This window comes from Schistocerca piceifrons, chromosome 8 (assembly GCF_021461385.2).
Source record: "Schistocerca piceifrons isolate TAMUIC-IGC-003096 chromosome 8, iqSchPice1.1, whole genome shotgun sequence".
Lineage (NCBI taxonomy): Eukaryota > Metazoa > Arthropoda > Insecta > Orthoptera > Acrididae > Schistocerca > Schistocerca piceifrons.
Genome location: NC_060145.1, coordinates 178,600,714 through 178,627,339, shown reverse-complemented (window position 1 = coordinate 178,627,339; position 26,626 = coordinate 178,600,714). Strand labels below are relative to the sequence as shown.

The 26,626-nt window shown below is 43.2% G+C and overlaps 1 protein-coding gene across 1 annotated transcript in view; it reads left to right on the top strand.

Annotated features, from left to right (window-relative positions):
• The window catches only part of LOC124712165 (spidroin-2-like), a 111,123-nt gene extending 89,907 nt beyond the window's left edge, over nt 1–21,216 (top strand). The window contains exons 3-4 of the mRNA XM_047242460.1: nt 11,955–12,068; nt 20,884–21,216. Of these exons, the coding sequence (XP_047098416.1) occupies nt 11,955–12,068; nt 20,884–21,216 (447 nt within the window). The remainder of the gene's footprint in view (nt 1–11,954; nt 12,069–20,883) is intronic.
• The last annotated feature ends 5,410 nt before the right edge of the window (nt 21,217–26,626 follow it).

Below are 26,626 nucleotides of genomic sequence, written 5' to 3'. Positions count from 1 at the left end.
ACAATGGGCATATGTCAGTGATCACCAATTTTATTATGGGGCCGTATGTCTGGGTAGTAAATAATGTAACTTTGTGAATTGCATTCCGTGAAATCACATATTGTTGTGAACACTCTTTGTGCCCTGAAATACATTCCAAGACAGTGAAATAACCGACTGATAATGCCATCTGACTTCTTATGCACTTGACACATTCCACATCGTAACCATCACCGTGATATTCATCAATGGAACACGTAACTAACTAATAGGACGACAAATGTGAGTTGTCAGATGAGTTGTTAAGCACGGTCCTAAGATGCTATAAGTCTGAACCTCATGACCTACAACGAAGTGAACCTTGCCATGAGATCATCCAAATTTAAGAAAAAACCTACCGTCATACAATGGAAATGTCCTAGTCAACTAAAACTATTAGTGGTGGCCCAACTAAGCATGAACGTAGGGTTACCACAATGAAATCTGGTTTCGCAGGACAGAGCGGATCAGGTTGTGCAAAGGGCCCAAGGTCAATTACTGTTAGTTATACAAGAACACACACAGCTTTATTCCTAAAATCCATGCACAGTTTTCTCTTTAAAACAACAAAGATCAATTCACGGCTGAGGACCTAAGTAACGTCTCCAGGATTTAGAGTAATAGATGAAGGTCTTACTTAAGTAAAATTACAATATCTTCTCGGCTAAAGGCCAAAATAATATTTCAGATCAGCTAAGGAAATTCCCTAAAAGCCAAACATTTACAAATTCCGGCTAAAGCCCTTATTAAGGAAAATTCAAGTTAATTCTTCGGCTGAAATCCAGATCCCAGATCACTATCTTCTCTGGTTTCAGTCCTTGAGGAAGAATCATAACTCCTTCGCAGACATTCGACATCTCATTGAAAGTATCCCCCATTATAGCTAGAGCTGTCACAAAGGCGTAGTGTAGGCACACTCCATGTTGATGAGAGGTGACTTAGTGACGTTGAAAGTGACGGCAGTCCAGAGTAAAAACCACTTTAGTCTGTTATCGAAAGTATTTGTTTTATTCAGTGACGAGTTTCAGTCATAATGATCATCTACATATAGATCTAAAAAAAGAACGTCATATTTGTCAATAAGAGATTTATGATAGTTACCAACATTAACAAAAGAGGCAAATAAAATATATACCCATGACTTACATTGTCACATGGTATAAAAATATGATGAATTTTGGTAAACAGTCGTGGCGAACAAGGTTCGGTCATTACCACACAGTTTATAGCTGCAGTACAAACAAGTGAGGGAGCAAATAAAAACAAGGAAGAGTGGTAATCCAGGTCGTCAAAATCTTGACAACAGTGCTTGTACTAGCTATAAACTCAACACAACATTAAATGTAAAACTGAAAGCAGCGTTCACGAAAAACTGGGAGTTAAGAAGAGCTGTAAAGTGGCTAACCCGCCATTAAAGATATAACCATTCCTAAGTATGCAATTTTGCTACCATTAATATCACTAAGTCTTACACCAATGTCTCCATTAGTAAAACTATCGAGATTATAGAACGTAATCTGATGTCTCACAAGAAAACCAGCACAGCAGAAATCATAGAGCTCGTTGAAATGCTTCAACTCGTGCTGTCCTGTAATTACATATTACTAAAAACAAGGCCTCGCAATGGGAAACGGCGTAACTGTTACACTGGTAGATATTTTTTATCAGTGTCTTAGAAACAAAACTTTTTAATACATTCGTAGTCGGTATATGTCTAGTACTTTACGATAAACGTTGGGTACACGACATCTCTGTGATGCAAAAAGGTAGTAGTGAGACATCGATGATTTGACGCTATAATTTTGTTCTGCCCATCTCAAAATTAATTTTAGCACCGAAATAGAGAAAAATAGCTCTATGAACTATTTCGAGTTAACGATCACTAAAACTGACAGTAGACATACTTTCATCATTTATATATAACCTACGTATACACACGACGTTATTCATCCCAAATCTTGTCACCCAATGCGGTACAAAAGATACTTTTTTATTTCCATGATTTATGAACTTATTCACTTACCATTAGACAGACAAGAGATGCGTACAGAAACAGCCGTGACAAAGGAATACATTGAGAGTTTTGAGATGTGACAGTATACTAAAGTAAAGAAAAAATAAGAACACAAACACTCAGAAGAAGAGCAAGCAAGGAAAAGTAGGAGAAATTTTATGCAGATGACATGTTATATAAAAATTTATCAGTAGTTAGAGAAATAACTGAAGAACACAACCATCAGACGCGATTTTCAAATAAATAATACTGTGAGACTACGGTTTGGACACTAGGTAGACCACAAACGTAAGAAATTTTCTAATTCAGGTATCTATAAAATACTTTGTGATGATTCTGAGAAATTTTATAACGAAGAGATAGGCATGAATTTTAATATCACGTTTAGGGAACACCCACAGAACAAAAGCGCATTTGGACGACACCCGACTGAACACGAGCGTACTGGAAACATATCTTGTAACATGCAAATCGTACATACTGCACCAAGGGCCGCCTATTGAACCTTTTCGAGGAAATAAATGTCTACGGGAATAAGAAATGTACCTCTCAAAAACTTCTGAATGAACAAAATGAACGTTCTCTACACGTCTATTTTTCACTTTATGACAGGGTGTTGCAGCTCTTGCATGTCGTGATGCTGTGCTCGTTTCATTTGTTTTCTGCCCTGGCCATGCGCTGCCAACGTTTTCTTGGCTCTGTTCTTGCGAGCCAACTTGTGCCGGAGGCTTTTTTCGTGCTTTGAGGTGCTGCTTTCAGTTAACTTCATTGCATGCTGCTATGTCGCAGACACCTATTTTAGAGGTAGCATTTATATTTTACCTAACATTTTACGGTGTACCCGTCTTTACGCTCTAGTTCTTTTTTAGGTGCATTTTAACTTATGCTATTTTGATTCATACAGGATATTAAAACATTGTAAACAGTGCTTACGGTCAGCGACATCTAGCTGCCAAGGTTCCTCAGCTGTTTGTGCTGCAGCTGTAAGCAGTGTGTTAAGGACGGTCCTACATTACGGGTCATCAGTGTTAACCATAATATTATCATGTTTTTATACCACGTAACGATGCTAGTCATGCAAATAAACGGGGTGACTGTAAAACCAGTACCTATTTGTAACAATGAATATTTCAATATCATAGTTTTATTTTAACTGGATACATTATTAGGGCGTACAATTTGGTTATTAAGTTACATTTCAGCATATGCATCCGCTTTTTCCACACAACTTTTGAATCTTTTAGGATCAGAACCCACGGCTTTTCTTAACATTCCATCTGGGACACTTTCAAATGCTTCACGGATTTTTGTTCAACACGATTAATGTCGTTCGTTTTTAACTTGTACACTTCGTCCTTGGACCAATACCAAAGAAGAAGTTGCATTGAGGCTCAATGAATCTGCTTGACATAATCGCCCGCATCTCGTGGTCGTGCGGTAGCGTTCTCGCTTCCCACGCCCGGGTTCCCGGGTTCGATTCCCGGCGGGGTCAGGGATTTTCTCTGCCTCGTGATGGCTGGGTGTTGTGTGACGTCCTTAGGTTAGTTAGGTTTAAGTAGTTCTCAGTTCTAGGGGACTGATGACCATAGATGTTAAGTCCCATAGTGCTCAGAGCCAGCCATTTGACATAATCTCACGCCAGATGGTTACTTTGAGCCTTCACTGAATTTTTTCGTTACATTTGAATCCAAATTTGTCTAATAATTTCAAATGCGACGCTTCATGGAATCTCCAATGAGAGATATCGCTTCATTGCTTCATTATACTACAGGATATCTCGGCCGTGCGAGATTAGCCGAGCGGTCTCAGGCGCTGCAGTCATGACTGAGCGGCTGATCCCGGCGGAGGTTTGAGTCCTCCCTCGGGCAAGGGTGTGTGTGTTTGTCCTTAGTATAATTTCGGTTAACTAGTGTGTAAGCTTAGGGACTGGTGATCTTAGCAGTTAAGTCCCGTAAGATTTCACACACACACTACAGGATATAGCCGTACCGATCGAGACAATCATCTTCCCTACAAATGAAAATCTCGCAAAATTCTATTCTACGGTTATCACCGAACAGTTGTTGCACGTAATGCGGCTTCCAAGGCCGCAAAAATAGCTCACATTTTAAAATGATTGTGACGTGACAGTCCCATTTCGCTTAAAGCTTGTTTGGTTGATTTTGAAGGACTGTGTTCAAAAATGTGCTGAACCAAATTCATTTTGTCTTCCGATTGGTTGTTAAGGGTCTTCCAGATAGACTTGTATATTACACACTAGTAGTTGTCATTAATTTCTTAAAACCGGTTTTTATTGTCTTATGCGTTGCATTGCTCACTCGCTCTTGCTTCCATCATTTCTGAACTTACACCACAGACTCCCAAACTTCATACCCGGCGATACTGTTACCTCTGTGTTCTACTATGAGACACAAGCAATTTTTTTGTTTTTTACTCGATCAAACCACTGACATCATAAATAGTAAACATTACATTAAAATGTTCAAATGTGTGTGAAATCTTATGGGACTTAACTGCTAAGGTCATCGGTCCCTAAGCTTACACACTACTTAACCTAAATTATCCTAAGGACAAACACACGCACCCATGCCCGAGGGAGAACTCGAATCTCCGCCGGGACCAGCCGCACAGTCGCTGACTGCAGCGCCCCAGACCGCTCGGCTAATCCCGCGCAAACCTCACATTAGTCAACGTTATTACACCCCAGCAAGAACTGATGCTACTTTCTAGAACAGTCAAAATTAAAAACAGCTATTTACTTTACAACTACCCTGTATTTCATTTGCCTCTTTTGTCAACTTCAAGAACACACATGTGTTTACGAACTTCCAGCATGATGGAGTAATTGCTGGGCAGCAACTTGTGTTAATCAGTCCAATGGAGATACATAAAAAGTTGCAAATTTCACTTTTATTTACTCGATGACTGTCAACAACCTTGCCGCAATGGTAACAACAGTTCCCGTCAGATCACCTAAGTTAAGCTTTCTCGGAATTGGTTAGCACTTGGCTGCGTCACATTCTGGGTCTGACGAGTGCTGGTGGCAAGCGTGTTGCACTCCGCCCTTGTGAGGCTATTTGAGGAGAAACTTGACTGAGAAGTAGCGGCACCGGTCACGGAAACTGACGTTCGGTGGGCTGACCACATGCCCCTCCATATCCGCATCCGGAAATGATGTCTGAGGGCTGAGGATGACATGGTGGTCGGTCAGTACCGTTGGGTCTTCACGGACTGTTCGGAATTTTTTTCTTTTTTTACTTGATGACTAGTTTCGAGTCGGCACCCATTTTCAAATAATTCAAACAATCAAAATGGCATTTTCCAAAACATACGAACCATTCAACGTAAGAAACATATACGTATAACATCGTGCAAATGAACAGTTGCAGAGCAAGTAATCAAAATAGTATTTCCCGAAATATAAGAACTTTGTTAAGATAACAAACAAATGCGTGCAACAAAGTGCAAATGATATGCTCTGTAACTGTTCATTTGCATTTTGTTGCACGCGTATGTTTGTTATTTTGACAAGGTTCTTGCATTTTGGGAAATACCTTTTTGATTATTTGGATGATATGAAAGTGGGTCCAACCCGGAACTAGTTATTAAAGAAATAAAAGTGAAATTTGCAACTCTTCTGTTTTTGCGTTTTACAGGTACGTTTGTTAGCTCCTGTCCGGACAACATGAATCACAGTAATACTTGCGGTTGATAACTTATCATAATGATATTATACATATATGTGCACATTCCTTTTCAGATGAATCCGAAGATGATGGTTACTATTGGAACTGGTCACTGTATAAAACAAAGACTTTCGATCACAGAATATTATGATTTTAGCATAAAGACGCTCGATATTAACGTTCACTAATAAGTGTCAGGATATTTTTGAGCAGAGAGTAAGTTCGATCCGACGTAGTGATATTCCTCTTTTGCAATAATATTCTGTACATATATGTGCTTGCTTTCCTATATAACTTTTTTGTTAAGATTTTAACACAAGATTATGCCCCGTAATGAGTAGATCATGACATCAGTTTAATTTATGCATTAAATCAATCTTTATACGAAACACTGAAAAACAAATGTTTGCTGCCGATGGAAGCCATCAGACGCACAAATTGTCACTGGGAGAGGGTGACAATTTCAGCCGTTTAGTAACATATACTGACGTCCAAAATTCAAACAACAATCGGAAATTTTGCGAGGTTGCGTTTATTTTGTCACAAAACAGTATAAACATGTGATGGTAAAGTAGAGGCAATGTAAATAATACAGAATGCAAGCAACTGCAACATGTATAACGGTAGACAAAAACGTTTGTTTTTCTCCAACTTGACGGGTACGTATACAAATTCTGACAACTGCTTAATGTGCTTAGTATGAGTTGTGACCACCTCTGACAACAATACAGGCTTGAGGACGACGGGGAATACTGTGAATGATGTCATCAGTCTCATACTGAGGCAATATCGCCTATTCTTCCTGCAGATCTGCTCGCAAGTCTTAGAGGATGATTGGTGGATGTTGACGTGATGCAACCTTCCTCCCTCGTGCGTTCCAGACACGCTCTATGGGATTCAAATAGGGAGAGCGATCAGGCCACACCATGAGTGCAGCATATTCCGTTTTCAAGAAAACATCAACCACCAGTGCTCCATGAAGTCGAGCATTATCATCCATTAGTACGAAGTGTGGACCCACAGTACCTCGTGACAAGATCTCGTCGCAGTCCCTGACAGCAGAGTCACCTGTACAGTTTCACGCAGAGGTGTTAGAGCTGTCAACGTAGTCCCTGCTCACGATACTAGGGATCCTCCTCGATATCGGTCTCTTTCCACAATTTTTGGATCTCGAAATTGTGTTCCTTCAGATGTGAATCCATCGAGAATCACTCTCCAGACGAAATCGGGACTCATCTGTGAAAAGGACATTGTCCCACTGTTCGACCGTCCAGGTGGCATAGTGACGACTCCAATCTAGACTTCCCATCTGTGAAGACCCGTCAGAGGTACACATACACCATATCTCCGACAGTAAACGCCACTCTGCTGAAACCTTCTACGCACCATTTGCCTCGACACAACACGCCCGGTGGGTGATTCGGTCAAATGCCAGTTGTCTTTCAGTACTAAGGCGGTACCGTCGTGCCCTTGCGGCCAAAGAACGGTCCTCTCTTTCTAATGTTATACGTGGTCGGCCCTGCCCTCGTCTTCGGGATACAGCTTCGGTCTCTATAAAATGTCGTCACATCCGAGAAACAACAGAACGATTCACAGGAAGCCATCGGGACACATCAGTTTGCGACTGTCCTGTTTCCATTCTTCCTATGGCCCTTCCACTGCAGAGAGTCTGGTAGGTATCTTCTCTGCGCCATACTGCTCCGTCTATGGCTGTATACACTGCCATTGCGGATGTGGTTCTACCCAGCAAACACTACACCGTTTGATAGGCGTCCTTATCTCACCGTTGGGAGATTGTCCGTTGACCGGAATGCCATCTCTCGTGCAGAACGCGATCGTAGTGACGTCTGTTGACTGTATGATTATATCGTGGATTAGACACAGAACGGGGAAAAACCGGCTTGTTGCTTTAATTTTGGACACCAGTGTAGATACGGCGTTTAATTGTCTCGTGCAAGATCCATACAGGACGCTTATCGCTTTATAAAATCTATCACCTTATCGATACAGGTTACTTATACGTTCCTAAAATCGAATAACTTATTCGCTCGTTCCCTAAAAAAAATGGTGTTGTGAATGTGTTTGTGCGTGTGTGTGCACGTGGTGGTACCTTCATTAAATGTTGATGTATCTGTTTAAAAGTTCTTTGACAAGCCATAGTTCCGAGTGCAGGAGAATTTGTTCGTAACGCTTGTCATTTATTGTTTTATTTTTCTTTCCTCGCCATGCATTATCTTCCCCCCCCCCCACCCCCACCCCCCGCAACCTCACAAACCGGTGATGATAAAAGAAAACCAGTTAGATGATGACGGTACACACATGACAATGAATACACTTTACGTATTTAGATACTGCCGCAATGTAAACAGTACATATTCTGACGATTGTGGAATATTGCTACATTACTGACAAGGATCATAGATGAGGTAAAGCAATAAATTTCAGCCTTTCAACGGTTTTTTTGTGTCTATATAGGTTTCCAAATTTTTTCAATAATTGCTAACAACTATATGATTCTAGTGATGCATTATCTTCACTCTCCCCTCCCCCTGACACATACTTTCTAGAGTTCACAATCGTGCTATATGGACAAAGAAACGTAGCACTGCCATAATCGATGCTTACGTAGGACACACGATCAAAAAGCAAAGTGAATTTTTTTTTTCTTAAAGAATCTCTGGTTCTCATCAACAACACAATTCCCTCAGATAAAATACGCTTTTGCGAGCGCTATTACCAATCTTGGAAGCACTTCTCGAAGTCACTTTTAGGTATGGTGTTCAGCGATTCATTTTTATCTCATCAGTGACGGAAAAACGGCGTCCTTTCATAGTTCTCTTCAGCCTCAGGAATAGGAAGTAATCGAAGGGGACTACTTCTGCCAAATACGGTGACTGACGCAACATAGCGGTTTTGTTTTTTGCCAAAAAATTCACAAACAAGCATTAAGATATGAACAGGAGCATTATCGTGATGCAATTTCCACGAGTGATTTTGCCAGAATTCTAACCGTTTTCTTCATATTGCTCCATGGAAACGGCGCAGAAATTCGAGGTAGTATTCCTTGTTCACTGTACCACCGTAAGGCAGGAACTTACGACACACTATCCTAGTGTACTCGAAGCAAGTAGTGAGAAAAAGGTTCACATGTGATCGATCTTGGGTTTTTTTCGGTCTTGGCTCTTCAAGCAGTTTGCATCGGGACGACTGGGTTTTGATTTCGACATCATACCTAAATACCCATGTTTCATCAACTTTTATAACCTTCTTTAGAAGTTCTGAGTCATTCTCGACTTCATTCGGCAATTTCTGATTGATGCCTACACAATGTCACTTTTGGTCGAAATACAACAATTTTGAAACAAACATTGCTGCTACATGTTTCATGACGAAAACGTCCAAAATCATTGCTTCGAATGAGCAAACGAATATGCAGAAATCATCATCAACCTCTCTGACGGGGATTTGGCGATTTTTCACAACCATTTTCTTTGGTTCTTCCACATTGTTGACAGTAATTGATGTGCTAGTGTGTCCAGGGCGGTCGTCGTCTTCAGCGTGTTCTCGAACCTCTTTGACATGTTTATAACATGAACTCTTGTCTTACTCATAGTAGATTCGCCAAAAGCCACACCTCAATATTTCGAACACGGTGCTGCTCTTTATTCTTTTTTTCCACTCAAACTTCGAAGCAAATTCATTGATCCATATCTTTCGAAATTAAGAATTTGATGAGCACTCGAAAACATGTACAGCCTTTTAGACTGTAAACGATAAAATAAATATTCAAAACAGCTGAAAATGTAAACATACATTAGGAACATGTGTACCAACACAATAAAAATATTTGAAAACTGGATTTATAGAGGTCATGAAATTAGAAAATTTCCGTTACTTATTGAACACACCTCATATCTTCCAGACAAATTAGAATATTGAGACACCAAGACGTAAGAAAAACAATTTAAGACTCTGTTGTATCTTAAAACGAGTGTGGTCTATATATTGACCTTGTAACGTTTTTACCAGTACAGACACCTTGCGGGGACAGCGAGAACAATTCGTGGTACAGAGATCGAACTTTTGTCGCTTTTCAACAGTGGAGCCATCTGTTGGTGAAAGTAAGCGACTGAGATGTGAAACAGCAGTTGATTTTTGTTTTCGGGGTTTACTGACTAGTATTTAACGTAAAACCTATGTTCGACAACCATCTATTCCTAATTTGCTGTTTTTATTTTATAAGAACATAATGCTTTTTAATCATTTATAGATAAAACGTCGTATACTCGTTCTAGTACTGTTGTTGTTGTTGTGGTCTTCAGCCCAGAGACTGGTTTGATGCAGCTCCCCATGCTACTCTATCCTGTGCAAGCTTCTTCATCTCCCACTGCAACCTACATCCTTCTGAATCTGCTTACCGTATTCATCTCTTGGTCTCCCTTTACGATTTTTACCCTCCACGCTGCCCTCCAATACTAAATTGGTGGTCCCTTGATACCTCAGAACATCTCCTACTGCAACCTACATCCTTCTGAATCTGCTTACCGTATTCATCTCTTGGTCTCCCTTTACGATTTTTACCCTCCACGCTGCCCTCCAATACTAAATTGGTGGTCCCTTGATACCTCAGAACATGTCCTACCAACCGACCCCTTCTTCTAGTCAAGGTGTGCCAGAAATTTCTCTTCTCCCTAATTATATTCAATACCTCCTCATTAGTTATGTGATCTACCCATCTAATCTTCAGCATTCTTCTGTAGCACCACATTTCGAAAGCTTCTATTCTCTTCTTGTCCAAACTATTTATCGTCTACGTTTCACTTCCATACATGGCCACACTCCATACAAATACTATCAGAAACGACTTCCTGACACTCAAATCTATACTTGATGTTAACAAATTTCTCTTCTTCACAAACACTTTCCTTGCCATTGCCAGTCTACATTTTATATCCTCTCTACTGCGACCATCATCAGTTATTTTTCTTACCAAATAGCAAAACTCCTTTACTACTTTAAGTGTCTCATTTCCTAATCTAATACCCCTAGCATCACCCGCTTTAATACGTCTACATTCCATTATCTTCGTTTTGCTTTTGTTGATGTTCATCTTGTATCCTCCTTTCAAGACACTGTCCATTCCGTTCAGCTGCTCTTCCAGGTCCTTTGCTGTCATTGACAGAACTGCAATGTCACCGGAGAACCTCAAAATTTTTCTTTCTTCTCCATGGATTTTAATTCCTACTCGAAATTTTTCTTTTGTTTCCTTTACTGCTTGCTCAATATACAGATTGAATAGCATCGGGGATAGGCTAGAACCCTGTCTCACTCCCTTCCCAACCACTGCTTCCCTTTCACGCCCCTCACCTCTTATAACTGCCATCTGGTTTCTGTTCAAAAATGTTCAAATGTGTGTGAAATCTTATGGGACTTAACTGCTAAGGTCATCAGTCCCTAAGCTTACACACTACTTAACCTAATCCTAAGGACAAACACACACACCCATGCCTAAGGGAGGACTCGAACCTCCGCCGGGACCAGCCGCACAGTCCATGACTGCAGCGCCCGAGACCGCTCGGCTAATCCCGCGCGGCATCTTGTTTCTGTACAAATTGTAAATAGCCTTTCGCTCCCTGTACTTTACCCCTGCCACCTTTAGAATTTGAAAGAGAATATTCTAGTCAACATTGCCAAAAGCTTCCTCTAAGTCTAATATTGTATAGCAAAAAATTGGGATGAAATTTACAGAGTGGCTGGTGAGACAGTCCATAAATGAGTTTTTGGAAGTCAGTGATGCAACATAGTTGACAATATTTTCGGTAACACCCCTTGTTATATGGGACGTTCGGTGACCGTGGCCGCTGCACTAATTGCGCTGCGGCGCGGCTCGGCACCTCCGGTCGGTCCCCGGCAGCCACGACAAGAGCGACACAAAGGGCCGGCGCGCAGCACGCGAGGCTCCTCCGCCGTCCGGTCCGCCCTCGCGGAGGCGAGTTATTTAGTGGCCGGCGCGCATGCGCCGTACATTACAAGCTGGTCCGGGCGGCCTAAGCGATAGCAGGCAGGCTCTCAAAGAGCGCGGCTGCAAACGAGACGCCGCCGTGAGTCAACGCCGCAGACGCACGCGGCGTCGGCACCCCTTTTGTCGGCGAGGGCGCGCGCGCTCGCCTACCAAAACCTCACACCGGCCCAATTAGAAAAATATGAGTTATCGCCGGTGCGCGGCGATTCATAAGGGGGGCCCCGAGACCGGACCCGGCTCCGGTACGGGCGTCGCGGCGGCGGCGGCGGCGTCTGTGGCCGCGCGCGACAGCTCACAACAAAACCAAGAGGCCGCCCCCGCCGCCGATGTATTCGTTATTGTTTTAAATATGTTTTGGTCTTATTTACGGTCGCGGCGGCCTGCCTTTATGCCGGCCGGCGCTCCAGGGAGGTCCGGCCATCCTCCGAGGCTTCTCTATAAATCAATAACCCCTCCCTCCCACCTCCATACCGCCTCCCCCACCACTCCTCCTACTCGCGTCCTCCCACTGCCGCCGAGTCGCAAGGAATCTCTCGCCGCATGCCCGCTGACCGCCACACTCGGCCCTACGTCTCCCGTCCTTCCAATACCCATCCAGTGGGTGCAGTCACGCGATCGTTGGAGCGCTCCACACACACACACACACACACACACACACACACACAGGTACGGACTTAAAGTCGTGTGTACAAGCTTAGTTCAAATTTTAGGATGTACACTACTGGCCATTGCAATCAAAATTGTACAGTATTCTTTTCGAATTTGGAATACCAAAGAAGTATGTTAGACTTACAGAAGCGAGTTTGAAAAACACGAAAGATAGAGTACACGTGGGGAAATTGGAGTCAGAACAATTTGTAGTAAAGAACGGACTTAAGCAGGGAGATGCCTTGTCTCCGCTACTTTTTAATTTAGTCTTAGAATATATTGTAGGAATGGCAGCAGATAATTCAGAGGGTGTGGAGTTAAATGGAAATATTAAGACATTAGGGTATGCAGATGATCTAAACATCATTAGCGATACGAAAGAATGTGTTCAAAATGGTTCAAATGGCTCTGAGCACTATGGGACTTAACATCTGAGGTCATCAGTCCCCTAGAACTTAGAACTACTTAAACCTAACTAACCTAAGGACATCAGACACATCCATGCCCGAGGCAGGATTCGAACCTGCGACCGTAGTGATCGCGCGGTTCCAGACTGAAGCGCAAAGAATCTGTAACAGCAAATGCGAATGCGTTAATCAAGGCTAGTGAAGATGTAGGTCTAAGGATAAGTGAAGACAAAACTAAATACCTGGTTACTACTAGAATGCCAACAGTAGTAGATCAGGAAATGTTAAGAGTTGGAGACATGCACTTTGAAAAAGTGAACACATTTAAGTATCTAGGCGCGGACATCACTTCGAGAAATGAGATTGAATACGAACTGAAGAAGAGATTACCGGCGGGAAATGCGTGCTACTTCTCACTGAATAGATTACTTTCATCACGGATATTGTGTAGGAATTTAAAGATTAGAATATACAAAACTATTATTCTACGAGTTATGCTGTATGGGTCTGAGACTTGGTCTCTCACTGTGCAAAACGAAAATCCGTTTCGAGTATTTGAAAGCAAAATTTTGAGGAAAATTTTCGGAGCAAAAAGGGATGACATTAGTGGAGAGTGGCGAAAACTGCATAACGAAGAGGTTCACGAACTCTATTCGTGCCCTGACATAATCAGTATTGTTAAATCACGTAGGCTGCGTTGGGCGGGTCACGTAGCTCGAATGGATGAGTTCAGGGCAGCACGCAGAGTACTGGTAGGGCACCTAGAGGGAAAAAGTCCCGCGGGGAGACCGAGGTGTAGATGGGAGGACAATGTGAAGGCTGATTTGAGGAGCCTAGGTATTGAAGGTGAATGGGAGGAAATAGCCCAAGACAGGGACAGATGGCGAAAATACGTTGCTGCGGTAATGGACTCTCGAGTCCGGTATGATCAGTGAGTAAGTAAGTAAGTACACTACTGGCCATTAAAATTACTACACCACCAATATGACGTATTACAGACGCGAAATTTAACCGATAGGAAGAAGATGCTGTGATATGCAAATGATAAGCTTTTCAAAGCGTTCACACAAGGTTGGCGCCGGTGGCGACACCTACAACGTGCTGACATGAGGAAAGTTTCCAACCGATATCTTATACACAAACAGCAGTTGACCGGCGTTCCCTGGTGAAACGTTGTTGTGATGCCTCGTGTAAAGAGGAGAAATGCGTACCATCGCGTTCCCGACTTTGATAAAGGTCGGAGTGTAGCCTACCGTGATTGCGGTTTATCGTATCGAGACATTGCTGCTCGCGTTGGTCGAGATCCAATGACTGTTAGCAGAATATGGAATCGGTGGGTTCAGGAGGGTAATACGGAACGCCGTGCTGGATCCCAACGGCCTCGTATCACTAGCAGTCGAGATGACAGGCATCTTATCAGCATGGCTGTAACTGATCGTGCAGCCACGTCTCGATCCCTGAATCATCAGATGGGGACGTTTGCAAGACAACAACCTTCTGCACGAACAGTTCGACGATGTTTGCAGCAGCATGGACTATCAGCTCGGAGACCATGGCTGCGGTTACCCTTGACGCTGCATCACAGACAGGAGCGCCTGCGATGGTGTACTCAACGACGAACCTGAGTGCACGTATGGCAAAAAGGCCTTTTTTCGGATGATCCAGGTTCTGTATACAGCATCATGATGGTCGCATCCGTGTTTGGCGACATCGCGGTGAACACACATTGGAAGCGTGTAATCGTCATCGCCATACTGGCGTATCAGCCGGCGTGATGGTATGTGGTGCCATTGGTTACACGTCTCGGTCACCTCTTGTTCGCATTACACGGCACTTTGAACAGTGGACGTTACATTTCAGATGTGTTACGACCCGTGGCTCTACCCTTCATTCGATCCCTGTGAAACCCTACATTTCGGCAGGATAATGCACGACCGCATGTTGCAGGTCCTGTACGGGCCTTTCTGGATACAGAAAATGTTCGACTGCTGCCCTGGCCAGCACATTCTCCAGATCTCTCAGCAATTGAAAACGTCTGGTCAACGGTGGCCGAGCAACTGGCTCGTCACAATACGCCAGTCATTACTCTTGATGAACTGTGGTATCGTCTTGAAGCTGCACGGGCAGGATCTATACACCCAAACTGCATAAAAATGTACTCACATGTCAGTTCTAGTATAATATATTTGTCCAATGAATACCTGTTTATCATCTGCATTTCTTCTTGGTGTAGCAATTTTAATGGCTAGTAGTGTACGTTTTATAAATATTGTGCAATTTACACTGGTCAACAACATTTTTGTTGAATTCTTCATTTACAATTCCTGAGGGAATTTTCTTCTGTCTTTCCAACTACAAGAAAATGCATGTTTTTTGTCACCAGTTTCGTTTTATTGAAGTAAAGTGTCATCAGTGCTCAGTAGTTAAAGGTACTTGAAATTTGATTTGTTTTTAAGATCGAGGAACAGTTCGTTAACAATTTGTTGGTTTTTACTTACGGTGATTTCTGATGCTTTTTCGCCTACATCAGGAAATGCTGTCTGCTAGCATGTCTCTTGTTTCTTTCTTCATAAGACACTATACTTCGAACCCAATTTTTCACTGCTTTGCAGAACTACGCATTTTTATCGTTTTACAGTTTTTCGTACACCACTGTTCAATGTTTATTTGTGTACTTCTAAGCTTGGAATTTTTTTTTAGAGTTTCCAATATTGTCGCTAACTGTAGTTAACAAATTTCAACTTTTTTTTCTTCATATGATAACATCCACAGAAATAGCCTATACAATGCTATGCGTGACTTCAGAATCCCTGAGCAGCTAGTGAGAATGATGCAAGCTTGTATGGAAGGGTCAAAGGCAGCAGTACGTTTCCGAGGAGCCACATCAGAAACATTCGAGACTGAGACAGGCCTCAGAGAAGGGGATGCTCTCTCATGTGTTCTGTTCAATGTCATTTTAGAGAAAGTAAAAAAAGAGTGTAGGCAACAGTAGTGGTTTGGAGTAGAGATCTACGGAAACTTCAGTTGTCTCGCATATGCAGATGACATAGTACTACTAAGTGAATCAAAGCACGAGTCGAAAGAAATGTACCAGAAAATGGACAATTATGTACAGAAGATAGGACTCAAAGAGAATCAAGACAAAACAGAGCTCATGCAGTTAGGAAGAAGACAAGAGCAGGAAGAATTTCTTGAGATAGATGGCAAGATCTTCAAGATAGTACACCAGTTCCAAAAACTTGGGATCTTGGTTTACCACGGACAATAACATAAAAATGGACATCAAGGAAAGAATAGCAGTGGGAATGAAATGCATGCAATTAATTAGAGAGACGCTGGGCTCTAAATCGATCTCAGTGAACACTAAGATGAAAATCTACAACACGGTGATATACCCAGCAGTAATGTACGGTTCAGAAACATGGAGCATGACTAAGCGAGAAAGGGAAAAACTATTAATATTCGAAAGAAGAGTAATGAGGAAGATATGGGGACCAGTTGTAGATAACGGAGAATGGAGGAGGAGGACAAACGAGGAAATCTACCTTCTGATGCGAAAACCAATTATCCTACAGAAGATAAAGAGCAAAAGAATACAATGGGTGGGCCACGTAGCCCGTATGCCAGATGGAAGACAGGCGAAGATGGCACTAGCGGGAAAACCAAACACCAATCGCCCCATTGGACGACCAAGACAGCGCTGGATAGACGACCTGGCGAAGGACCTAGCAGCCCTGGGAATCGAAGACACCTGGAGCAACCGGGCACAAAACAGGAAGGGATGGAGGCAGTTTGTGGAAACAGCGCGTGGTCTGCAGGGCCTGTGATCGCTGAACATCTGCATATCTATCTCTCTATCTTTTCTGCATCTGGTTTGTAAATGGGTTGATTTACCTAATTTTGGGGGTGCTGAATACACTGGTAAAATCAGTTTCTCTCTATGACGTCTCTAGATACAAAGCAGAATAAATAATGGTAATAGCGAAAATTCACAGAATTAAGTCAAACAAAGACACACATTCAGAATGTTTGAAATCAATACTGTTTTGTATGTATATATATGGGCATGGTGCCAATAGAAGATCCAAATTAGCTCAGAAGATATTTTCACCTTTAATCATCTTTGGTTTTTGAAAAATGCGACGACAGAGCTCTTCTTTTGTTTGCCGTTTCATTACTCTCCCTAACAAGACCCCAGCAGTAGTCATCCATCACCGAAGGGTTCTAATGACCTTGGTGTTCCATGGCAAGAATCTATTGGTGAAAGCGTTCACCACGCTCATCGCTTACAGCTCCCAAATTTCCCGGAAGGAAATCGAGGTGAGAATGTAAAAAGTGAATTTTAAGAATCATTCTACACCCCATGTTCTTATAGTTGTCCAACAGATCATTCACAATGGGAACATAATTTTTGTCTTTTCTGTTACCCAAAAAGACCTTCACACTTGCTTTAATGGAAGACCAAGAAACTAATTGGATATCTGTGAGTTTGGTATCAAAGGTTGGATCTTTCAACAATTTTCTTATTTTTGGTCCAACAAATACACCCTCACTTAATTTGGGAAACTTTTCTTTTAAGTGATTGAAGGCCTCACCTTCTTTATCCAGGGCTTTTACAAAGTTCTTGATGAAGGGGAGGCAAAATGATTTTTTCGGGCTCAACCAATGGGGTAGTGTTCACATTTATGTTTCCAGGAACATATGACTTCCTTGTAGGCCATTTCTTGACTATATAGTGGTTCTTGGTGTCACGGCTGTCACAAAGGCACAAAAAGTAGCAGTATTTCGTGAATCCTGCCTCTAAACATGTAAGCAGTGCAACAACTTTTAAATCACAGCAGAGCTACCATTCATGATCCTTATATTTGATTGCCTCTCGCAGCAAAACCATGGTTTCATAAATTTCTTTCATGTCTACTGCGCAAGCCAAAGGCACCGATGGGAGTACACTGCCATTATGCAGTAGTACTGCTTTCAAGTTGGTTTTACTGGAGTCAAAGAATAGTCGCCACTTCTGTGGATTATGTTGTACACCTAGCAGCATCATCAAACCATTGACATCTCTACATATAAACACTGAATTCTGCATATCGAAATACTGAGCGAAGGAAGCATCTCTTGATCTGAAACAGGAAATTTTTGTCCCTGGAGCTAGAAGGTTCCGTCGTTGCAGTCTCGAACCCAAGAGTTCAGCATGCTGTTTCGAAAGTTTTAGATCGCGAACCAAATCGCTCATTTCCTTTTGATTAAAGAGCTGAGGCGAAGTGTCATGATATTGAAGGCAGTACTTTTCTATATGTTCAATACTTTCTGATTCACTTGACATGGTGCATGGTTCCGTGGCTTACAAGTTACAGACAGAAACAGGCAACACCTCATCACGGGGCACAGCAAAATGCACTGGAGATACAACTGGATACTTTATTTTATGTCTAGTTTTGCTTGAATGTCCAGAAATATTTGTAAGACAGAAGGAACAGTCTGAATAATGGCCATTAGGCTCGCACCTCACCATCGAAAAAGCGAATTGCATGGCTCGGTATTTTCCTTTAAACCACTCGGTTAAGGTTGTAGTACAGGCTATGTAGGCAATATGAGGTGAAAACTTCTATCTTGATCACCAACAGGACAATCAAAATACATTTTACATGCCTTCTTAACCAAATCAGTGACTGGTTTTCTTCGGGCTTTTGTAGTGAATTTCCCACACACGTTTTAAACACAAAAAGGTATCACTATCTTTTATAGGAAACACTCACTAAGGACCTCTTTCACACCACTGGATTACCACACCAACCATTTACTGACGATTTGTAGATCATCTAGCTCTCCTCTGCAAATCAAAGCAGAGAAACAACAAAAAGCGAAATAGTGAATACCAAAAATAAAAAACCTTTAAAAACTCAAAAATGTTAAGTGTTAGAACATTTTGAAAGGTACATTCGGATTCTACATACCAAGATAGATACTATTTGATGTATCACATCCCAGATGCAATATTGCTGTGGATTAGTGTAATCTACATCTACATCTACATCCATACTCCGCCAGCCACCTGACGGTGTGTGGCGGAGGGTACCTCGAGTACCTCTATCGGTTCTCCCTTCTATTCCAGTCTCGTATTGTTCGTGGAAAGAAGGATTGTCGGTATGCTTCTGTGTGGGCTCTAATCTCTCTGATTTTATCCTCATGGTCTCTTCACGAGATATACGTAGGGGGGAGCAATATACTGCTTGACTCCTCGGTGAAGGTGTGTTCTCGAAACTTCAACAAAATCCTGTACCGAGCTACTGAGCGTCTCTCCTGCAGAGTCTTCCACTGGAGTTTATCTATCATCTCCGTAACGCTTTCGCGATTACTAAATGATCCTGTAACGAAGCGCGCTGCTCTCCGTTGGATCTTCTCTATCTCTTCTATCAACCCTATCTGGTACGGATCCCACACTGCTGAGCAGTATTCAAGCAGTGGGCGAACAAGCGTACTGTAACCTACCTCCTTTGTTTTCGGATTGCATTTCCTTAGGATTCTTCCAATGAATCTCAGTCTGGCATCTGGTTTACCAACGATCAACTTTATATGATCATTCCATTTTAAATCACTCCTAATGCGTATTCCCAGATAATTTTTGGAATTAACTGCTTCCAACTGCTGACCTCCTATATTGTAGCTAAATGATAAGGGATTTTTTTTTCATTTCTGTAGCTAACTACACTGACGCGCCAGTGAAACTGGTATAGACATACTTATTCAGATACAGAGTTATGTAAACAGGCAGACCACGGCGCTGCTGTCGGCGACACCAATATAAGACAACAAGTGTCTGGCGTAGTTCTTAGATCGGTTACTGCTGCTACAATGGCCAGTTGTCAAGATTTAAGTGAGTTTGGACGTGGTGTTACAGTCGGCACACGAGCGATCTGACACACCATCTCTGAGGCAGTGATGAAGTGTGGATTTTCCCGTACGACCATTTCACGAGTGTTCTGTGAAAATTAGGAATATAGTAAAGCCGGCCGGAGTGGCCGAGCGGTTCTAGGCGTTACAGTCTGGAACCGCGCGACTGCTACGGTCGCAGGTTAGAATCCTGCCTCGGGCAGGGATGTGTGTGATGTCCTTAGGTTAGTTAGGTTTAAGTAGTTCTAAGTTCTAGGGGACTGATGACCTCTGAAGTTAAGTCCAGTAGTGCTCAGAGCCATTTGAACCATTTTTGAATACGGTAAAAAATCAAATCTTCGACACTGCTGCGGCCGGATAAAGGTCCTGCAAGAATGGAACTACCGACGACTGAAGAGAATCTCGTTTCAAATCGTATCGAGTAGTTGGACATGTACGGCGACGGAGACAATCGCAGGAATCTATGGACCCTGCATGTCAGCAGGGGACTGTTCATGTTGTTGGAGCCTCTGTAATGGTGTGGGGCGTGTGCAGTTGGAGTGATACGTCTAGATAGGACTCTGACAGGTGACACGTACGTACGCATCCTGTCTGATCATTTGCATCCATTCACGTCCATTGTGCATTCCAACGGACTTGGGCAAATCCAGCAGGACAATTGGATACCCCACACGTCCAGCATTGCTACAGTGTGGCTCCAGGAACACTCTTCTGGGTTTAAATACTTTCGCTGGCCACCAAACTCACCAGACATGAACATTATTGAGCGTATCTGGAATGCCTTGCAACGTGCTGTACGGAAGAGATCTCCACCCCCTTGTACTCTCAAGATTCATGGTGTCAGGTCCCTCTATCACTACTTCAGACGTTATTCGAGTCCAGGCCACGTCGTGTTGCGGCACTTTTGCGTGCTCGCGGCGGCCCAGCACGATATTAGGAAGGTGTACCAGTTTCTTTGGCTATTCAGTGTATATCACCTCTCTTGTAGTGTCTGGTATCGGAGTTTCTTGAGCTTCACCGTAAGTGAGCTTCTTAGTAAGCGATTCCATGATGGACGTGTAGCTCCTCGTTGGTTCTCCTCTATCAAACCAACCTGGTAAGAGTCCCAGATTAGTGAGTAATGCTCAGTCAGTAGAACGGCATAGCTTGTCGCTCGCCGATCAGTACACACGAGACGCCTGCACTTGTTCGCAGATTTGCGGGCAGCCGGGCGCCTACCGAGCGGCGGCCAGCGGCTCGGGTTCCCACGCTGGACGCGCTGCGCTGCGCCGGGCTGCAGATGCCCCGGCGTGCCTCTGTGTCGGGCGCCGGCGCCACGGCGTGGACCCGCGGGCTGCCCAAGGACGCCCACCTCGCTGCGCCTCGCCTGTTCCGTCCGCGCCGCGCCGCGCCGCGCCGCGCCGGAGCGCGCGGGGAGCGAGGAATGTTACGGGCCCGAGCTGTCAGCCGCCACTTCCGCGGCCGGGACCACAGGTGCCGCAGCTCCGAGCCACAGCCCGGCCTGGCCCCGTCTTCAGAATGTGGTAACTTAGGGCCTGAAATTGTTCGTGCGCGAAGAGCTGGGCGAGTTGTGTGCCGTCACAGCGTAGAATTTCACGCCACACTACGACTAGGATAACTCGGCGCAGAAAGGAAATCTTAAGGTTTAACAATTTTTGTGAAATCAAGGTATAAAAAATTACCTCGTACAGATTCCCGTATGGAGGACATACTGATAGACATCCCTGGGGTTGTGAAGCAGCTGAATGGGTTGAAAGTAATAAATCGTTAGGTCCTGATGGGATTCCAATTCGGTTTCACAGATAGTACGCTACTGCACTGGCTCCTTACTTAGCTTGCATTTATCGCGAATCTTGTGCACAACGTAAAGTCCCGAGCGACTCGAAAAAAGCGCAGGTGACGCTTGCATATAAGAAGGGTAGAAGGACGGATCCTCAAAATTACAGACCAATATCCTTAACATCGGTTTGTTGCAGGATTCTCGAACATATTCTCAGTTCGAATATAATGAATTTCCTTGAGACAGAGAAGTTGCTGTCCATGCATCAGCACGGCTTTAGAAAGCATCGCTCCTGCGAAACGCAACTCGCCCTTTTTTCACATGATATCTTGCGAACCATGGATGAAGGGTATCAGACGGATGCCATATTCCATGACTTCCGGAAAGCGTTTGACTCGGTGCCCCACTGCAGACTCCTAAGATACGAGCATATGGGATTGGTTCCCAAGAATGTAAGTGGCTCGAAGACTTCTTAAGTAATAGAACCTAGTACGTTGTCCTCGATGGTGAGTGATCATCTGAGGTGAGGGTATCACCTGGAGTGCCCCAGGGAAGTGTGGTAGGTCCGCTCTTGATTTCTATCTACATAAATGATCTTTTGGATAGGGTGGATAGCAATGTGCAGCTGTTTGCCGATGATGCTGTGGTGTACGGGAAGGTGTCGTCGTTGAGTGACTGTGGGAGTATACAAGATGACTTGGACAGGATTTGTTATTGGTGTAAAGAATAGCAGCTAACTCTGAATATAGATAAATCTAAATTAATGCAGATGAATAGGAAAAAGAATCCTGTAACGTTTGAATATTCCATTAGTAGTGTAGCGCTTGACACAGTCACGTCGATTAAATATTTGGGCGTAACATTGCAAAGCGATATAAAGTGCGACAAGCATGTAATGACAGTTGTGGGGAAGGCGGATAGTCGTCTTCGGTTCATTGGTAGAATTTTGGAAAGATGTGGTTCATCTGTAAAGGAGACCGCTTATAAAACACTAATACGACCTATTCTTGAGTACTGATGTAGCGTTTGGGATCCCTATTAGGTCGGATTGAGGGAGAAGCGATTCAGAGGCGGGCTGCTACATTTATTACTGCTTGGTTTGATCATGCGAGTGTTACGGAAATGCTTCAGGAAATCGGGTGGGAGTCTCTGGAGGAAAGGAGGCGTTCATTTCGTGAATTGCTACTGAGGAAGTTTAGAGAACCAGCATTTGAGGCTGACTGCAGTTCAATTTTACTGCCGCCAACTTATATTTCGCGGAAAGTCCATAAAGATAAGAGAGATTAGGGGTCGTACAGAGGCATATAGGCAGTCATTTTTCCCTCGTTCTGTTTGGAAGTGGAACAGGGAGAGAAGATGCTAGTTGTGGTACGAGGTACCCTCCGCCACGCACCGTATGGTGGGTTGCGGAGTATGTATGTAGATGTGGATGTAGAACATAACGTACCTTATATGAAAATCACTTAAAACTGTATGTTACGTATATATATACAGGGTGGTCCATTGATAGTGACCAGGCCAAATATCTCACAAAATAAGCGTCAAACGAAAAAACTACAAAGAACGAAACTCGTCTAGCTTGAAGGGGGAAACCAGATGACGCTATGGTTGGCCCGCTAGATGGCGCTGCCATATGTCAAATGGATATCAACTGCGTTTTTACAAAAATAGGACCCCCCGTTTTTTATTACATATTCGTGTAGAACATAAAGAAGTATGAATGCTTTAGTAGGACTACTTTTTTTGCTTTGTGACAGATGGCGCTGTAATAGTCACAAACATATAAGTACGTGGTATAACGTAACATTCCGCCCGTGCGGACGGTCTTTGCTTCGTGATACATTACCCGTGTTAAAATGGACCGTTTACCAATTGCGGAAAAGGTCGATATCGTGTTGATGTATGGCTATTGTGATCAAAACGCCCAACGGGCTGTGCTATGTATGCTATTCGGTATCCCGGACGACATCGTCCAAGTGTCCGGACCGTTCGCCGGATAGTCACCTTATTTAAGGAAACTGGAAGTGTTCAGCCACATGTGAAACGTCAACCACGACCTACAACAAATGATGATGCCCAAGTAGGTGTTTTAGCTGCTGTCGCGGCTAATCTACACATCAGTAGCAGACAAATTTCGCGATAATCGGGAATCTAAAAAACGTCGGTGTTGAGAATGCTACATCAACATCGATTGCACCCGTACCATATTTCTATGCACCAAGAACTGCATGGCGACGAATCTGAACGTCGTACACAGTTCTGCCACTAGGCGCAAGAGAAATTACGAGGCGATGACAGATTTTTTGCACGCGTTCTATTTAGCGACGAAGCGTCATTCACCAACAGCGGTAACGTAAACCGGCATAATATGCACTATTGGGCAACGGAAATTCCACGATGGCTGCGACAAGTGGAACATCAGCGACCTTGGCGGGTTAATGTATGGTGCGGCATTATGGGAGGAAGGATACTTGGCGCCCATTTTATCTATGGCAATCTAAATGGTGCAGTGTATGCTGATTTCCTACGTAATGTTCTACCGATGTTACTACAAGATGTTTCACTGCATGACAGAATGGCGATGTACTTCCAACATGATGGATGTCCGGCACATAGCTCACGAGCGGTTGAAGCGGTATTGAATAGCATATTTCATGACAGCTGGATTCGTCGTCGAAGCACGTTCACCGGATCTGACGTCCCCGGATTTCTTTCTGTGGGGAACGTTGAAGGATATTTGCTATCGTGATCCACCGACAACGCCTGACAACATGCGTCAGCGTATTGTCATTGCATGTGCGAAAATTACGGAAGGCGAACTACTCGCTGTTGAGAGGAATGTCGGCATACGTTTTGCCAACTGCATTGAGGTTGGCGGACATCATTTTGAGCATTTATTGCGTTAATGTTGTATTTACAGGTAATCACGCTTTATCAGCATGCGTCCTCAGAAATGATAGGTTCACAAAAGTAGATGTATCACATTGGAACAACCGAAATAAAATGTTCAAACGTACCTACGTTCTATATTTTAAGATTTTAAACATGGCTGAAACAGCAACTGTTGAAATCCTTTATCCTTCAACTGTTTTGGCTGTCATCATTTATCGTTCTGTATTTTAGTTTAAAAAACCTGCCTGTTACCAACTGTTCGTTTGAAATTGTGAGCCATGTGTTTGTGACTATTACAGCGCCATCTATCACAAAGCGAAGAAAGTGGTCCAACTAAAACATTCATATTTCTTTACGTACTACACGAATATGTAATAAAAAATGGGGGTTCCTATTTTTTTAAAAACGCAGTTGATGTCCGTTTGAACTATGGCAGCGCAATCTAGCGGGCCAACCATAGCGCCATCTGGTTTCCCCCTTCAAGCTAGAAAAGGTTCGTTCTTTGTAGTTTTTTCGTTTGACGCTTACTTCGTGAGAAATTTGGCCCGGCCACGATCAGTGGAGCTTGCCTATTTCCCTCGCTGCCTCACCCACGGGACAGAACGGTATAAAGCAATTTTTGTGAAATTATTGCATAAACGTTGAAATCATTAGAAATATCATCTTCAAACTAAGACATAATGCTGTTTAATGAATCAGTTAGCCTAAGGAATAAGGAATCCTTAAAAATCATTAACGTTAAGAAAATATTTTAGTTTAATTTTTAAAAGTGGACAAATGTGTTGTCTAATGCCAGTTGCTTAATACCAGTTGCGGTTATTGTTACTTTATTGAGTCCCATAGCTCACGACTGGACTATTGAAAAGAAGGATCGGATTTCGAACATTTCTTGGTTCCAGACTACAAAAGATACTAACACAATTTCAACGTTCCTGGAAAGAGAAGAGTTCAAATTTTTATGCATTCAATATGAACACCATGTGTTATGTGACAAATATCAACACGGTGGCTCATTCCCTGACATACACGAAGCATCTGGCCGCTCGTTACCGAATTCAGTGCCCCAACAATACGATACCGCAGAGTTTCAGGAGTGCCCGGCACAGGGCGGATAGAAACGCGGTCTTTTAGGTAACATCACCGATAAAAGTCAGAAGATGTGAGGTCTGGAGACCTAGGTGGCTACGTGCGATAAAGTTCATCTTCTCGTCTTCCAGTCCTTGAATGATGCCATTCAGCTAACGTCGAACGTGATTAGAGAAAGTACGCTTTCATGTGCATGCTGCTTTTTTTACGCAAATCCACCCACAGAAGCTCACTGGCAGACTTCAACTTTAGAGCTCGTCTTCGAATTAGCATTACTCGAAAAGTAGTGCCAGACATTAATTCTTTAGTCGAAAGCAAAATAAGTGGTGGTGGTGGTTAGTGTTTAACGTCCCGTCGACAACGAGGTCATTAGAGACGGAGCGCAAGCTCGGGTTAAGGAAGGATTGGGAAGGAAATCGGCCGTGCCCTTTCAAAGGAACCATCCCGGCATTTGCCTGAAACGATTTAGGGAAATCACGGAAAACCTAAATCAGGATGGCCGGAGACGGGATTGAACCGTCGTCCTCCCGAATGCGAGTCCAGTGTGCGAACCACTGCGCCACCTCGCTCGGTGCAAAATAAGTCATATTCATTGACATTCTGTGTTTTCTGATTAACGGTCAGATAGAATGGAAACGAAATATAAATTTGTCAATTTAAATTTCATCCTAAAACGGTTACAACAATCGTAAGAAATACCATGTTCCGTACTTAGCTGCCCCTCATCATCAAAACAGTAAAAGAGATGTTTAATTCCATTGTCAGTTCTCATTATGTTGAATTTCATTGTAAGTTCTCATCAATGCGATAATGTCAAAAATAAATTTGCCGCGAAACGCTTTAATGAGCCACCCTGAAGCGATACAAGATTGTTCACTGCTGTGATGCGAGAGCGAGGCAGCTCGCACGAGCAGTTGTGCTGAACTGCTAGACTTCTTAGTGTGCCTGTATCCGTAAGAAGCCAGATAGCCCGGCGAGAGCCCCAGGCTCTGTGCAAGTGCCGCTGCATGCATTACTTTGCGCAAGTGTTCCAACCGCGAATTTTCTGGCTTGCGAATAGACAACGGAGGATGCCTAGCAATAAATGCTTTAACCAAGTCATACCTAGCTAGACAAGTTTATTTGTCAAATCTGTATGTTATACCACTTCTTTCCGCTAGTTGATAGGCTAATGATCAG